The 17,132-nt window shown below is 37.1% G+C and overlaps 1 protein-coding gene across 1 annotated transcript in view; it reads left to right on the top strand.

The window, feature by feature from the left end:
• Positions 1-17,132, top strand: part of frrs1b (ferric-chelate reductase 1b) — a 63,388-nt gene that overhangs the window by 31,462 nt on the left and 14,794 nt on the right. Inside the window, exons 3-8 of the mRNA XM_028811130.2 lie at positions 2,729-2,868; positions 4,274-4,368; positions 7,406-7,556; positions 8,115-8,297; positions 8,632-8,730; positions 12,649-12,796. Of these exons, the coding sequence (XP_028666963.1) occupies positions 2,729-2,868; positions 4,274-4,368; positions 7,406-7,556; positions 8,115-8,297; positions 8,632-8,730; positions 12,649-12,796 (816 nt within the window). The remainder of the gene's footprint in view (positions 1-2,728; positions 2,869-4,273; positions 4,369-7,405; positions 7,557-8,114; positions 8,298-8,631; positions 8,731-12,648; positions 12,797-17,132) is intronic.

Below are 17,132 nucleotides of genomic sequence, written 5' to 3'. Positions count from 1 at the left end.
TTGTTATGTCATGGCTTCTGTTGCTTTTCCTGTCATACGGCACTTTTTTTTGCAGAATGATTCTGCTAAAATTTGCTGAGTGTGTTTTTGTGCTTGTTCCTTGGGTGCTTTAGATCCGTCATGGACAGCTGACTCCTGAAGCTTTTTGTATTCTTCATATTCTGTGAGGTGGTTAGTTCACATATGGTGAAACAAGTTAGTTGTCGAGATGTCTTTAATAGCGCCCTATTTGTGACATAGTTTGCAGAGTCTTTTCAATGCGAAACCACCTCCACGTAAGTGAGGATGATCCATGTCTTGTAATTAAATCTAACAACATAGAGTGCGCGCCTGTTGTATCCCCACTGCTGTTTGTTCACTCATTTTTATACAGCTATGCTAGCTTAACTTGTGGTGCGCTGACTGTGACTGCACATGTGGTAGTCTGTCCTTTTAGTTTACATAAAACAGTGAATGTGTGGACTTTCAAGGCGTTTGATTGTTTTTTACAATGTTTTTTACAAAGTGAATGACATACTCCATAATTTCAAGTTGCACATCGTTAAAACAACAATTAAGATATTATCTTAGACCATACATATCGCACACTTCTAAAATGGACTACAATCAAGTTCTATACACTTCTCAAGGAGAATTGAAGGAAACCACAAAGGTTATAATACTTATTTAAATTAGATATTTCAGTTTTTGGTTTTTAATAAATTTGTAAGACTCACTGAAAACATTTTTTATCACTCATTATGGATTATTGAGGGGAGATTAATGAGAAAATATTATATATTTGTCCATTTAAAAATAATCTACAACACAAAGAACTGTGCAGTTAGTGAAGGTGTCTGAATACTTTCTGAATCCACTGTAAGTATAAGGACCAGAGGTGGGTCTACATTTCAAATATTCATTCATGTCTGAGCACTGTCCACTTTGTTCACGTTTTCCAGAGCTAGTTTATTGAGCAATATTTTTGTAAAAATAAATGTTTGTGACGTGTGCATACAATTGAATGAGTTGATATATGGATTACACAGCATGAGTAAAGTGATATTTTTTTCATAAACTTTTTGATATTGTTTGCTGTTAGCCAGTGTTGGTCACCATAGATGCCTGTTATATCAGAAACTTCTCTGTTCTTGGAGAAGCTAAGCTTCTAAGCTTATAGTACTTTAAAGTATTTCTCTCTTTGTATACAATGAACTCCTGAAATCTTCTAATAGAAAAAATGCACTGTAGAAAGATGCAATAGTGTTTTTCAGTTTCCACTTTCACTATTTTTCCTCTAAATTGGTTTGATTTACCAGGTTGTAAGAGTAGAGTTTTTGTCACAAAAGGCAAAATACAACAACAACAACATTTATTTATGTAGCACATTTTCTTACAAAAAGTAGCTCAAAGTGCTTTACATAATGAAGAAAAGAAAAATAAAAGACAAAATAAAATTAAAATAAGACAACATTAGTTAACATAGAAAAAGAGTAAGGTCCGATGGCCAGGGGGGACAGAAAAAACAAAAAAAAAAACTCCAGACGGCTGGAGAAAAAAATAAAATCTGTAGGGGTTCCAGGCCACGAGACCGCCCAGTCCCCTCTGGGCATTCTACCTAACATAAATGAAATAGTCCTTTTTGTATTTAGGGTTTTCACGGAAGGACTTGATGATGATGGTCATGCAGACTTGTGGCTTTTAATCCATCACTGTTGGAACATCACGATGCTTTGAGCAGATGTTGGTGGCACAAGCCACCACCAAAAGGACACCGGAAAAGGAAGAGAGAGTAGGGGTTAGTACAGATTTTAGAGCCACCATGAATAGTTATTATAATGAATTGGATATACAGAGTATCAGGATTAAATTACAGTGAAGTTACGTGAAGGCCATGTTAAAATAATGTGTTTTCAGCAGTTTTTTGAAGTGCTCCACTGTATTAGTGTGGCAAATTCCTATTGGCAGGCTATTCCAGATTTCAGGTGCATAACAGCAGAAAGCTGCCTCACCACTTCTTTTAAGTTTTGCTCTTGGAATTCTAAGGAGACACTCATTTGAGGATCTGAGGTTACGATTTGAAATATAAGATGTCAGATATTCCGATATATAAGATGGGGCGAGATTATTTATGGCTTTATAAACCATAAGCAGAATTTTAAAGTCCATCCTGAATGACACAGGTAACCAGTGTAGTGACATCAAAACTGAAGAAATGTGCTCGGATTTTCTTTTCCTGGTTAGGATTCTAGCAGCTGCATTCTGCACTAGTTGCAAACTATTTATGTCTTTTTTGGGTATTCCTGAGAGGATTGCGTTACAGTAATCTAGTCGACTGAAAACAAACGCGTGAACTAATTTCTCAGCATCTCTCAATGATATAAGAAGTCTAACTTTTGCTATGTTTCTTAAGTTAAAAAAATGCTGTCCTAGTGATCTGATTTAATATGCAATTTAAAATTCAGATTACAATCAACAGTTACCCCTAAGCTTTTTACCTCCGTCTTGACTTTTAATCCTAATGTATCCAGTTTATTTCTAATAGCCTCATTGTATCCATTATTGCCAATCACTAAGATTTCAGTTTTTACAGTAATTATCCTTTACAGATACCTCATTTAATGACTTACAGATAAATTTGTTCTTTGCATTTTAAAACTGCGAAGAATTGATTACAAAACACTAAAATAATAACTTTAAAATATTTGTCATCTCTAAAGGATTTTTTTTTTTTCTGCATTTTCCCCAGTAACTCTTTCTGGAACCTCCTCCTTTGAAGGGTTTCTTATCCAAGCAAGAGATGCGTCAGATCTCAGCAGTGATGCCACTGGCTCTTTTACGCTTGTCAATCCAGCCATCTCCCAGCGATTAACCTGTGATGGTACAGAGGTATGACTGGATCTCTGTATTTGGGAATATTTGCCGTGATAACTCAAAATGTGTTTTACAAAATAGTAATTTAAAGATTTTAAATAGGACAACTTACTAGTGCAGTGGCTTTCTCATAGCTCTAAGGGACAATATTTTAATTTTTGTTGTAGTCTTTGTATCTTGGTGTGGAGTTTGTACATTCTCCTCTTGTTCATATCCACATGTTTTCCCCCATATACAACAATTAATTTATTACCGGACCACTACATGTGAGTGTAGAAATGAAAGATTTTCAGATTGAATATTATTTAGTGGCATAAGCTTTATTTGTCTTGTCTGCATGAATAAGTTATATTTTATTCCACACATACAGTAGTTCCAGTTATGGTCTGATTTGTATCGCCCATTTGCTTAACCACTACAGGAGAACTGTCTCCCACAACCAGTGATCACACCGTTGACTTCATACATTCTTGCATGAGCCGACAGACCACTTTGTAAACCATATGTGTCACTATAATTCAGTTAATCTGCCCCATGTTTTAAATCACTGATTCATTTCAGTAAGTCATGACCAGTCCCATATTGCTAAGCTGATTTCTGGCTCAGTGCTTATCAAAATATGTCAAGTTTGCTTTTTTTTTTTACCTGAATATACCCCCATGCCAATGTTATGTTTTATTATTTGTATGTGCATTTCTATGTAAATGTTTTCTGATTTTTATTTTTCATGAAATGTTAGTGTTTCATCTAAATGCTTGCTAAATAAAGGGAGCTAGAGTGAACAAATAACCTGAAATTTACATGCTCGGTTATTTCATAAAGTCGTTCATTCATTCATCCAAGCCCATCCCTCCATTTACTTTAAAAGAGTATTGGTAGTTGCCTATACCAGCACAGTCAAGTGTGAGGCAGGAACCAACTTTCTATTACAATATGATGATACCTTCACTCATGCCAGGCCAGTATAGTCTGTTCTTTTTTTTTTTTCTTTTTTCCCCACCACATACTTATTTTTTTTTTATTAGATTTGTAAGACAGACACACTAACTACTATTCTGCCAGGCTGCCATTACTGTCATTCAGGATATCTTGTATCAGTGGGTTAAAGTTCATTAACATAAATTTAATTCAGTCAGTTAAAGATGCCGTAATCCGACCTTCTGTGTATCATAGTCACACCTCTTATTCTTACAGTAACCTTTACACAGCATACATTTTAAAAATCTCATTATGCTACTTTTAGAAGGCATTTCTGGATACAAGCTGGATGACAAAGCAGTTTACCTTTATTTTGGTACTTTTTTTGGTTAATTTTCTTCAATTTATTTTGCTGCCTAGGAATGCATATGCAGAATATAATGATGTGTTGTTCATGTGTTCATCTTTGACTCAATATGTATTTTTCTTTGTTAATTTTTAGGGCTCAGCAGTGAGCCATACCAGTAAATCAGGAAAAATTAAAGTTGAAGTTATCTGGAATGTACCAGCAAGTGCACCTTCCTCTGTTCAGTTCCTGTAAGCCACTTTTATTATTTTTAATCAAGTGTTTTTTTTGTATTACTATACAGTGTAAATGCAGTAATGTGCATTTTGACCATCATTCATTAGTGCCAGGCTGCCACGTAAAACAAAGGGCTCTTTATTTAACTGCTGAGCTGGTTTAACGTAGCAAATCAAACAACTTTGTACAACAATGAAATTCCTGTGTATTTGGGACTTGCTTTCCCCACGTGCTGCTGTGGATACTTTTTCTTCCTCTATTCATATCTTCTTTTCTACTTTCCTCTGTTATTCTCCCATTGAAAAACTGTGTCCACCAACAGTCCTGCTTCTCAGATACTTTAGTTAGTATTATACTCTAGATTCCATGTTATACATTAGAGACCACACAGCCAGGAACTTTACTGTGTAGCCTGACCACCATGTCTTCAGCAGTACCTCTCTGGGCATCTGTCTGCGTCTTTGCAGAACATTAGAACAATTCGGACAAGAACAGGCCATTCAGCTCAAAAAGCTTGAAGAGTTTTGAAGGTCCCTAAAGTCGTATTATGTACCAAATGATTTTTTTTTTATGTATACTACGTGTCTATGGTTTTCTGTGTGGAAACCCTTTTTTTTATTTATTTATTTATTTTTTTACAAATTCTATGCTTAAATTTCCAATGTATCCCTGTGTTCTTATTGAGGAATTGATTTTAACAGCAACAGCTGGGATCCACCCGATTAATTCCCTTTGTAATTTTAAACAGTTCAATCATGTAATTTCTTAATCTCTGTTTGCTTAAATTAAAAATGCTGAGCTCCTTCAGTCTTTCCTTGTTAATTGAACCGTAATCCATTTGGTTCAATTAATGGGAACTGGGTAACTCTCTATGCATAAACAAATTCTTAGCACTACATAAAAGTACTTATTCAGCATGGAATTAAATAAAGGCTGAGGTAGTACTCCATTACCCCCAAAAAAACTCCCAGCATTATTTGAAACCAGGTTCCAAGGTTTCACCTGCATTTGAAAGGACTGATAAGCCCCAAGTAGCACTGCTGCCTTGCAGTAAGGAGACCAGGTTTTACATCACAGGTCCTCCCTACATAAAGTTTGCATGTTCTTAGTGTATCTGGGTGGGTTTTCTCCTTGTATTCCAGGTGTCTTCCACAGTCGAAAGATATTGTGATGGACTGGCACCTTGTCCAGGATTTGTTCCTGCCTTGTGCTCATTGCTAGCTGGGATAGGTTCCAGCTCCACCCCACGATCCTGGACTGGATTAAGTGGGTTAGAAAATGACATATTTACTGCTTGTGCTAGACAAGTTGCATTTTACTCTCATATACACACATACACATACAGTATCTGTATCTATTACATTTGCGGTGTGTGTGTATAATATATATATATAGTGAGATTTCCAAGACCCCAATAACCCCCCAAGAACACTGTACGCCGAAACACTGTTAACACAGGCAGGGATTTCTTATCTGCTGGTGGTGCAACAACAAGTTCACAGGATCTCTGCGTAATGCATCTGTTACCGGATGGTTGATGTGGTGAACATTTAAAACTGGCTGCTGGCCGGGCCGTGTGCTTACTTTCTGTCTCCTTGCTTGTGCAGAAAGGTTATATATATTTTTTTTTTTTAATCTGAGAAAGGACCGAATGCAGGACAATGTCATCGTCCCTGCTTGCATTTTGCTTGTGTTTTGAGAGACCGCTCCCATCTAAATAAATGCTTTGAGGATGTCCTTGTCTTGACAACATTAAAGCTGATTTTTTTCTTGGAACCTGGACTCGCCTCCTTCTCTCTTGTGCAAGTCTGTGACTCACATCACTATATGAACTTTGTTTTTATCTGAAATTAAAATTAAACATAAGAACTACTGTGACTAGAAAAGACTTCACCCTGATATACTGTATGTTGTCCATCCATCCACCTATTAATCTGTTTTTGAACCTACTTAATCCAATTCAGAGTTGCAGTGATTAGAATCTATCACAGCAGACTCTTAAGATGCTGCTTCCAACTATAATATAAAGGTAAACTATTCAATTTATCTATTGTTATTTAGATGGAGGGGATGGAGGGATGAACTGGGAAGAAGATGCAGCTAGCCTCACATTATTCCCAGCCAAAACACTGTAGTTAGCAAAGCAATGTTCCATGCAGTACTTAATACTCCAACTTATTTGTTTTCTATGGAAGTCCCTATTGTCTTTCTCAAAATCTCCTTTGCTTCCTGACAGGTGCTTGAGTGGCTGCACTCTATCATTATCCAGCCTGTCAAGCCCTTTCTCTACTTTGCAATATTTTCTCGCAAACACAGTATTAGACAGATAATTATTTATAATGCTATAACATGTCTTTATTTTTTTTTTTTCACCCACACTGCACTTTTGTTTTTGAGGTTTTCGAGGGGTCCTCAAGGTTAATTTGGAGACTCAGACCTGAATGGTACACCTTGCTTGCACATTGTGATGATGTTCACTACTTCAATGTCCACACTGTGATGATGTACTCTTTCTATCCAACACATACTCATATTGTCACCTCCAAAGTAGTTAAACTCACTTTCACAATGAAGTGGTTCAGAAATGAATCTCTTTTATCCACACACTACAATTGAATCCCTAAGCCAAACCTGAATCAGACACTTTCATATTCACCAAAATAGGAGTACAAGGGAAAAATGTCCCCTGTATTTGCCCCTTCTTCCCTAATACCTTAATGTTTCTTCATCATTAAAAGTAATTTTTCCTGTTTTATACACCAGTCCTTCAGCTTTCCCCTTATCTCGTACTGATGACCACCTAACCCTTTGGAAACTTCTTGCTCACTGTATCCTTTGCAATTCAGAGACACCATTTGCATAAGGTTGTATTCTTTCTTGCTGAAATGTGAAATTTTGTGTAGAAATGGAACACAGAGGAATACTACAGAAACTCTTCACCATGATTCTGACATTATTTAGGATAGCCGAAAAAGTTCAGCCTTCTGGACACCACCTGGAAGAAAAAATACAGATATATGAAAAAATGTTTTGATTTTTTTTTTTTTTCAGGTTTACAGTTGTTCAGTACTATGATACATTCTGGGTGAAAGAGCCTGGCCCTATAATCACTCAAGTAAATGTAACCTACCCTACACAATTAACATCCAAAACAGTAACAACAGAAAAAACAGCCACAAGTAATTCTATTCTGAAGGAACCGGTAAGTTTTTGTCATTTTAAGGGCCTTGTTGATTTTGAAAAGGCAAAATGCCCCTTCTGTGCATTTGTATCTGAGTGATTATTTACTGGTAGAACTGTGTATTTCCAATTTCCAAGTTATTGTAATTATTATGAAAATAATTATCATTAATACAAAATATTGGATTTGTTTTACAAACAATGGTACTGGGAAAAGGTTTGGTCACAACAGCCCTGAAATGTGTTATTTTAAAATTGATGTATGGATCATTTTTGTACTGTTGCTTATTTCATTATTAATTTGAAGTATATGTTTTTTTTTTTAACCTGGCCTTAAGCTTTGCTGATGTGTGTTTATTTAGGGGTTAGTATTATCATATTTCTAGGTCTGTTTTAGCCTCTTTTTGTGGTTTCTGATCATACTGATGCCCACAATCCAGGAGTCTGCCTGGTCTTAAGACACAGCTGCTGCAGTGACACTTCTTTCAATTATATGTATTGTCCAGTCATTTTTATGAATACTATGTTTTAATCTGGAGTTTCTTGAATTTATTTCTCTGTCCTGTATATTTTTTTTCAGTTTAGCGCCCAGGGATGCGGAACCTCAAAATCCTGCCTGCAGGACCCAACAGGCTGTGACCCAAAAAAAGACACAAAGTGCTTCTTCCTGTCCTTCACAAAGGAGGACACTTCTGCACTGTTTGAAATGAGTGGCCCGACTGAGGGTTATGTGGCCTTTGCTTTGTCACATGATAAATGGATGGTATATGAGTTCTGGCAATTTCTGTTCTAATTATCTTTTTTTTATGTATTGAATGACACTAACAGTGTAATGCATCTCAAGACACAAGTTTGTTGCCAATTTAAAGATTTAAAATGAATGTAGTGGTTTTTATGACATTATTGTATAGAATCTTTCTTAATCAAAGTGTAGTTACATTCCCCAGTACATAAAAGCAATTCTAAATGTTTGATCTTCCTTCGGATTTTTCACTGAAATTGCTAATGTAGTCATTTTATTGCAGTAGTGCATTTGTAGAATATCAGAAATGTTTTCAATTAACTTTAAAATTTGTACGTTCATTTCTCTGGTTTAGGGGAATGATGATGCTTATATATGCATCCGGGATGAGGACTATATTGACATTAGTGCGGCATCAATTGCAGGCCGTACTCATCCTATAATGGCTTCACAGGTAGGTTACAAGTTGCTAGTTCTGAAGTGCACAAGTACAGAATAAAAATCCAAAACAGGGACGCATACTAGTGAACAAGCAGCATGTTTTCTATGTTCTCTTGTGAAAAAAATATGGGTTTATGAGATTTGCAAATCATTGCATTCTGTTTTTATGTATATTTTACAGTGTCCCAACTTTTTTGGAATTAGGGTTGTATTTCAGTTATGTGTTTGCCCAGCTCTGAGCTATGCATTACAGAGGTAATGTCGAGCAGTAGTCAGATTTCAGCAGGGGCAAAATAAATTGAAAGGAATTCTCCACCCAAGAATGACACATTTTTATGTCACTTACATGTTATAATTTGTACTGGTGGCCTACAGAAATTTTAAATCTCATGTTTTCATTCAGAACGAAGATAACAAATCTATGTTCACAATAGCTGCTTGTTCTATCAATGCTGCACAACAGCAAACAATATGAAAACATCCATGAAAATATCTAAAATTACTTCTGTCACATAGTTTACATTTAAAGTAATCCAGTTGTATGCTCACAATGTCTAAAACACCTGTATTTCCAGTAAAATACTTTTAAATAAAACTCTTCAGGGGAAAAATGCTTGTGAACTAAAATGGAATAGATGCGAGTACGGTATAAGCTATGAATTTACCAACATTTATGCAAGATACAATATAATTACTTCATTTGAAAATTCTGAATTATAAAAGCTCAACGTTCAAGCTTTGGACTGAGCTCAAAATTCAAAAAGGTCTTTTTTTCAAAGTCAAACTAGTGTGGTGCTGAGGTGTCACCTTTTGCATGGCTGTGCTCTGGTCCTAATTTGGGATCTTGAGGTGCTTCATCGTGTAGTGGATGTGGCATGGTGCTGTATCAATGCAAGCTCCCAATCTCTCCTCCTTTCTTTTCCTAAATGCGCAGGCCACATTGTTAACTTCTGAACATTGGTTTTGCTACTGTTGGTAATGGCTTTAAAAATTTTAACTTTTAAGAGTTTGAGGCTGAATAATTGGCATTCCCCCAAAACCTAATTGGCTTTTAAGACTAATCCATTTTTTCGCGTTAGTGTCCACAAAATGTTTACCATTGATGCACCAAAACATAACCACAGAGAAACACAGAAATACATTTATTCAGAATGTTTAAAAACTGTTGTAGGGATATCAAAACATATTTTTTAATACTGCATGGAGAATGTAAAAATGGTGAAACCTCTAAGCTGTAACAGTTGTTGCTTCCCAAGCTCAGCTTCAAGCTGAATTTGTATGTTGTGTCCTGTAAACATTTTGACTCGGTTCACTGTTCTGTGTATTATATACAGTATTGATCTGTACTGATGTTGTAGATAAGAACAAAATATTTTCAATAGAAATAAAAGCTGGCAGTATAAGTAGCAGCAGACTGTGATTGGCTGTTATTGCCTGAAAAATAATAACCTCAATGTTTTTTTTTTTTAAGCCAATCAGAAGCAGAACCTCTGTAAACCAGTGAACCTCACCTTTAAGGACCCCAAGAACAGCAGGCAGTCAGAAATGTCAGCCTGTCCATTTCAAACTACTTTCTTAAAAACAGCTAATAAATAGATCAGGAACACACAGCCACCCTTTTTGCACAAGGAAACATTCTGGCAGTTACTTTGTAAAAAGTAATCTGTATAGAACCTTGCATTAGAATGGCTACCCACCTAGGACTGCTTACTGCCTATCAATGTAGGTGATACATTCTGGTTTTGTGCACAGGCTCTGTGTTTTGAGAAGAGGGCTATATTAAAATTAACTGAATTAGTTACAAAGGATTATTGTTAGGGTTTGCTGAGATTAAGCAATAAAGTGATCCTTTTTTGTTGATAAAAAGCCAGTTGTGCAATGAAGTTAAAAAAAAATATATATATATAAATAGTGGTACAACTTGCCTGCTTGACACTGTTGAAGTAAAGTGAATCAGTAATTTTGACTAGTGGGATATGCAGACAGTGTCATATCACTTATAAAAACTCAATTTTCCCATACTCAGACTGTATATGTGTGAATGTATGTGTAGCTGATATTGTGTCACACATATAAATGTGTGTCTTCACCTGCATTAGTGTTGGGAGTATAGTGTTGGGCAGTCCATTCATCAGTTTACTAACCTGCCAATCCAGTACCTGTCCTGTCTGCATGAGGTGCAATTGGGAACCAGTTTGGATAGGACTTCAGTCAGTTGTGGAGCAGGCCCATGCACACACCTAAACTCACTCACACTGGGCCATTTTAGAATCACTTGTCAACGATGCATGTCTTTGTAGGGAAAACCTACAAACCCCCACCATGGTGAGAATGTTTCAACTTTAAGATCTCATGTAAGCAGGGATTCAAACTCGGAACTCTAAAGTGGTGACACAGCAGCAGTAACCACTGAAACACCTTGCATAATTTTTCCTATTTTTTCAGTAGTCATCATGACTATGTAAAAGAGAAAACATGAAGCAAATAAGATTTTGTGGAAGAGTGTAATTATACATCTGAGTGCTAGTATAATGTAACCACACTGTTGTTTCACTGCTGAGCTCAGAGACATTTTCTTGTTTCAACACATGAAAAAATTTTGATAAACATTTGAATGTATGTGAAATTAACTGAATTCTTAGAACATTAACAATGCTGTTTCTTAAATGGCTCAATGGAGTGTGGATTCCCTGGCTGAGATTTGGCTCCCCCTTTAATAAAGATAATTACGTATACCAGGGGTTCTAAACGTTGGTCCTGGGGACCCCCTGTGGCTGCAGGTTTTTGTTTCAACCAGCTTCTGTTTTTAATTGGAATCCTGGGCTAGTTAAGTGTACAGTTATTGCCTAGATTCTTTCTTTTTAGGAACAATATAGAAATTAGAAAACGAAGTTTGGTAAAATAAATATATATATATATATATATATATATATATATATATATATATATATATATATATATATATATATATATATATATATATACTAAAATGTACTAAGCAATTATTTAGGAATAATGTATTTTTTTTTTCTTTTTAACAATATTTTCATCTTAATGTTCATTCTGTTTTTCCAGGTATTCTAATTGTTTAATTAATCCATTGTTTTCTAATTAGCGGGTCTAACGCTAAAGTAGTTGCAGCCTTTCACGATTCTGTGTTGTTTGCCTGGGTGTCTGCTGTGCTCGTTTTTAATTGCCATTTTTAAGATACAATGAAGGAAGCAAACTGCACAGAGAAAGGGTAAAATATAATGAAAGCAACACAAGGGAGTTCATCGTTTTAATTCTATAGCAAAAATGTCTTATAATAAATGTAAAAATCATGCCTCTGTGCTTTCTTAATGTAGGATAAGAGAAGAGAAAAAAACAGCTAATTAATTGAGATCAGTGTTAGCAGTTGTTACTGATTATGAAAATGATTGAAGCAAAAACCTGAAGCCACAGTGGGCCCCTAGGACCGACTTTGAGAACCCCATACGTATACAATTTATCCTGCTGAATTGGGTTACTTGAGGCATAGTAGCCTGAGTGCTGGTGTGGACAGAGCATTGGGGAGAACATAAATGACACATCCTGGCTTTCCTACCTTTCCTCTTTTCTAAAAAGAAAACATCAAACAAGTTTTTCAGACCATTTTGGCCATTACATCTATTAGTCAAATTTTCCCCATGCTGAACTCAAAGATGAGTTCCTGCAGCAAAGAAGAGCTAAAAATTAATTGCATTAATTTAAAAAATGTTTTCAAGTATTAGATTTTATAATGCAGAATGGGTAGTAGTTTGACCATAATGCAACAATATACACACACTGTAGTCAGGGTACACGATTATAAAAAGATTATAGTTAATAAACACAATTTATATGCTTCATGGACTGTCAGATAACTATAATGTGACATTGAAATGCTAATTGTTGTCACCTTTATTAATAGGATCACCTGACAGATAAATCATGGAGATACTCGGATGGCATCATTCAGTGTACCTTTAAACGGGACATTAAAATTATATTTGACAATGACAGGTTCCCCTTGGATAGAAGTTATTTCTTATTTTTTGCCGATGGACAAGCTGAACATGGTAAGAAGTTTTAGAATGTGAATAGTTTGTTTTTATTTTTGTTAAAAGAAATGCAACTCTCCTCTACTACCACTTTTGAACATGGTTAATTGGTTTCTCCACCAACTTTATCCCTGCTCTGGGATGACTCCTCAAAACAAATTTCCATTGGTTGATGAATATTAAACACTTCAAATTACCAGGTTAAGAACAATAATGTTAATTTCATGATACTTGGTATGTCCATTTTAGATGTGTACAAATAAAATGCAAACACACATTGTTGTCAGTATATCTGTTTGTTTGACTGTCTGTCCATCCATTTGACACTATCAAACAATTTGGTTTCCAGTGGACCAGTTTTGTTAAAATTGAATATACAGGTAGTCCCCAAGTTACGGACATACGACTTGCGAACGGGGCCGCAGCTGCTCCTTCATCTGTTTCAGGGACGTGACACAGGTTCCTCAGTAACTGCCGCTCCGTCATCTCCAGCCTGGGGACGCTGCAAGCGGTGGCTGGAGGGGGGCGGTGGGAGCTGCACCCCTTTCATTCTCAGTGGGCGACTGGGTGTGTGGCAAGTGGTGAACTGGGGACCATAATCGCCGGGGCCACAGCTACCGCTCCTATGCAGGATGGAGGCTTAAAAAGGGCGGTTCGCTGCACGCCCACCACGCCACCGCAGCTAATGCTCCTGACTGGACAGAAGCTGGATGGGGCAAAGGGGGGTGTTTCGCTGTCCGTCCACCACACAGCCTTGCAGTGTCCCTTGAACGGCTGCCCCATTTGTTCTCAGTGGGCGGCTGGTGATGCTGCAGCGGTAAACCGGTTGTGGCTGAACGGAGGCCACTGAGGGTGAATGGGGCGGCAGAGGGCGGCATTGTAGTGTGCCTCGGGTGACTGCCTGTTGAATGGGGGTGGTGATGGGCGATTCACTACCTGCCTTTGGCCGCACCCTGTTTGTTCTCGGTGGGCAGACGCTGCAGGCAGCATACTGTATGCAAGTGGAGGTGACTGTGTGGGGTGGGCAAATGGTGAACTTCCCCTCGCCACCCCCCATTCATTTTCAATAGCAAGCCTGCTTGTACTGTTACATACATAGCAGGAAGTTGTCTCTAGTCAGTATACCAGATGTGCTGACGAGGGGGGCCTTCCTGCTGTGATAGCGTGTACAGTGCAGTGCTCAAGAGCTCATCTTAACCTTTTGTCTTCACCCTTCAACAATGTCTCTGAAACACAAATCTGATGCAAGTGCTGATGATACAGTAAAGAAGAGAAAAACCGTCACCATGGGAAATAGTCAAAATAATAAAAAGGTCAGAGAGAGGTGAAACTCCATCATTCATTGGCAGAGCACTTGGTTACAGTCGGTCAACAATAGCGTTTATTAAAATAATGTACCTGTTCTGACTTACATACAAATTCAACTTAAGAAGAAACCTACAGTCCCTATCTCGTACGTAACCCGGGGACTGCCTGTACTTGTTCATCAAGTAAACTTGTTGGAAAGTTCAGTTTTCATTGAGCTACCTCAAATCGAGCATGCTGTACACATTTTTGAAATTTCAAAACTCCCCTTTTTTAAAAAAAAAACAAAAAGTGTTGGTAAATTTTCTAAATTATCTTTTAAAAGAACTCAATTACTGATTAATTTACTCTTTCAGATTTGCCTTGACAGAGGTTTTTTAATTGATATATTTTCCTGTTTTATATACCTGATAGCCACTCCTGATGGCAAAACCGATCAACAGTACAATTCGTTGAAACACCAGCAGAGTCATGAGGCCAGGAAGTTGCTGTCACTTTATCTGCTTATGCACATAGGGGTACTTCAACATAGATTTTCAATTATTAAAAAAATGTATGTTATAAAAAAAAGAGTAAAGTATAATTATTCATAGACCCTCCACAACCAACAACTAAAATAGACCATCAGTCAGTACAGTTTTTGCATCACTTGAGTGGGACTCTAATAGTTCTGAAGGCTATTTCAGACACTAAAAGCATTCTTTTAAGTACATGATAACTACCAGAGCTCCATTTTTAACTATATTATACTATAATCTACTACAGTGTATTTAAAAAACCTGCATTTTGTGTACTCTACTAATACACATAATTAAATTCTGATATCTCTCCTTTTGCATTAAATTTTGTTTAAACATGACAGAGATCAGTCCCCTTTTTCTTCTTTCATCCACACTACCCCATCATTTTTAACCCCCAAAATCAAAGACTTTAAAAAACCCCTTTCCAGATATGTATATGTCTGAAAATGCCATCTCAGCATTGAAATGTGGAAGGGTAAAAACGTAGACTTTTAAAAACCCAGATTCTAATCATACTCTGATTTGTTCTTACCTATTGCCTAGCCCTTCACTGATTTTATCCTGCTCATTACAATGTCTTATTCACTGACTGATCACCTTTCATAAGGGAAAAAAAAAAAAAAAACATTCCCATATAGCGGACAGAGAAGAGTTGCTTTTCATGGTACTTACAGTGGTGTGAAAAACTATTTGCCCCCTTCCTGATTTCTTATTCTTTTGCATGTTTGTCACACAAACATGTTTCTGATCATCAAACACATTTAACCATTAGTCAAATATAACACAAGTAAACACAAAATGCAGTTTTTAAATGGTGGTTTTTATTATTTAGGGAGAAAAAAAATCCAAACCTACATGGCCCTGTGTGAAAAAGTAATTGCCCCCTTGTTAAAAAATAACCTAACTGTGGTGTATCACACCTGAGTTCAATTTCCGTAGCCACCCCCAGGCCTGATTACTGCCACACCTGTTTCAATCAAGAAATCACTTAAATAGGAGCTGCCTGACACAGAGAAGTAGACCAAAAGCACCTCAAAAGCTAGACATCATGCCAAGATCCAAAGAAATTCAGGAACAAATGAGAACAGAAGTAATTGAGATCTATCAGTCTGGTAAAGGTTATAAAGCCATTTCTAAAGCTTTGGGACTCCAGCGAACCACAGTGAGAGCCATTATCCACAAATGGCAAAAACATGGAACAGTGGTGAACCTTCCCAGGAGTGGCCGGCCGACCAAAATTACCCCAAGAGCGCAGAGACGACTCATCCGAGAGGTCACAAAAGACCCCAGGACAACGTCTAAAGAACTGCAGGCCTCACTTGCCTCAATTAAGGTCAGTGTTCACGACTCCACCATAAGAAAGAGACTGGGCAAAAATGGCCTGCATGGCAGATTTCCAAGACGCAAACCACTGTTAAGCAAAAAGAACATTAGGGCTCGTCTCAATTTTGCTAAGAAACATCAATGATTGCCAAGACTTTTGGGAAAATACCTTGTGGACTGATGAGACAAAAGTTGAACTTTTTGGAAGGCAAATGTCCCGTTACATCTGGCGTAAAAGGAACACAGCATTTCAGAAAAAGAACATCATACCAACAGTAAAATATGGTGGTGGTAGTGTGATGGTCTGGGGTTGTTTTGCTGCTTCAGGACCTGGAAGGCTTGCTGTGATAGATGGAACCATGAATTCTACTGTCTACCAAAAAATCCTGAAGGAGAATGTCCGGCCATCTGTTCGTCAACTCAAGCTGAAGCGATCTTGGGTGCTGCAACAGGACAATGACCCAAAACACACCAGCAAATCCACCTCTGAATGGCTGAAGAAAAACAAAATGAAGACTTTGGAGTGGCCTAGTCAAAGTCCTGACCTGAATCCAATTGAGATGCTATGGCATGACCTTAAAAAGGCAGTTCATGCTAGAAAACCCTCAAATAAAGCTGAATTACAACAATTTTGCAAAGATGAGTGGGCCAAAATTCCTCCAGAGCGCTGTAAAAGACTCATTGCAAGTTATCGCAAACTCTTGATTGCAGTTATTGCTGCTAAGGGTGGCCCAACCAGTTATTAGGTTCAGGGGCAATTACTTTTTCACACAGGGCCATGTAGGTTTGGATTTTTTTTTCTCCCTAAATAATAAAAACCACCATTTACAAACTGCATTTTGTGTTTACTTGTGTTATATTTGACTAATGGTTAAATGTGTTTGATGATCAGAAACATTTTGTGTGACAAACATGCAAAAGAATAAGAAATCAGGAAGGGGGCAAATAGTTTTTCACACCACTGTGTTGTGTTTCTTACGTTTATGCATCTTAATTGTGTTTTGTACATTTTAAACACTGTATATATGCAAAAAAGGTGAATAATTTACTGAGCGCTATCATTTTTAATAAATCCCCTGGCCCGTGACATTATTGTACCTTCAAGGAATTTTCTGTCCATGTGTGCATGCCCAGTGTAGGCGAACATCTACATCATATGTGTTTTCGGTTGTTTAAGTGTGGATGGAGAAGCTTTCATAAACAAT

Source organism: Erpetoichthys calabaricus, chromosome 10, assembly GCF_900747795.2.
Source record: "Erpetoichthys calabaricus chromosome 10, fErpCal1.3, whole genome shotgun sequence".
Taxonomy (NCBI): domain Eukaryota; kingdom Metazoa; phylum Chordata; class Cladistia; order Polypteriformes; family Polypteridae; genus Erpetoichthys; species Erpetoichthys calabaricus.
This window is presented reverse-complemented; position numbering and strand designations above follow the sequence as displayed.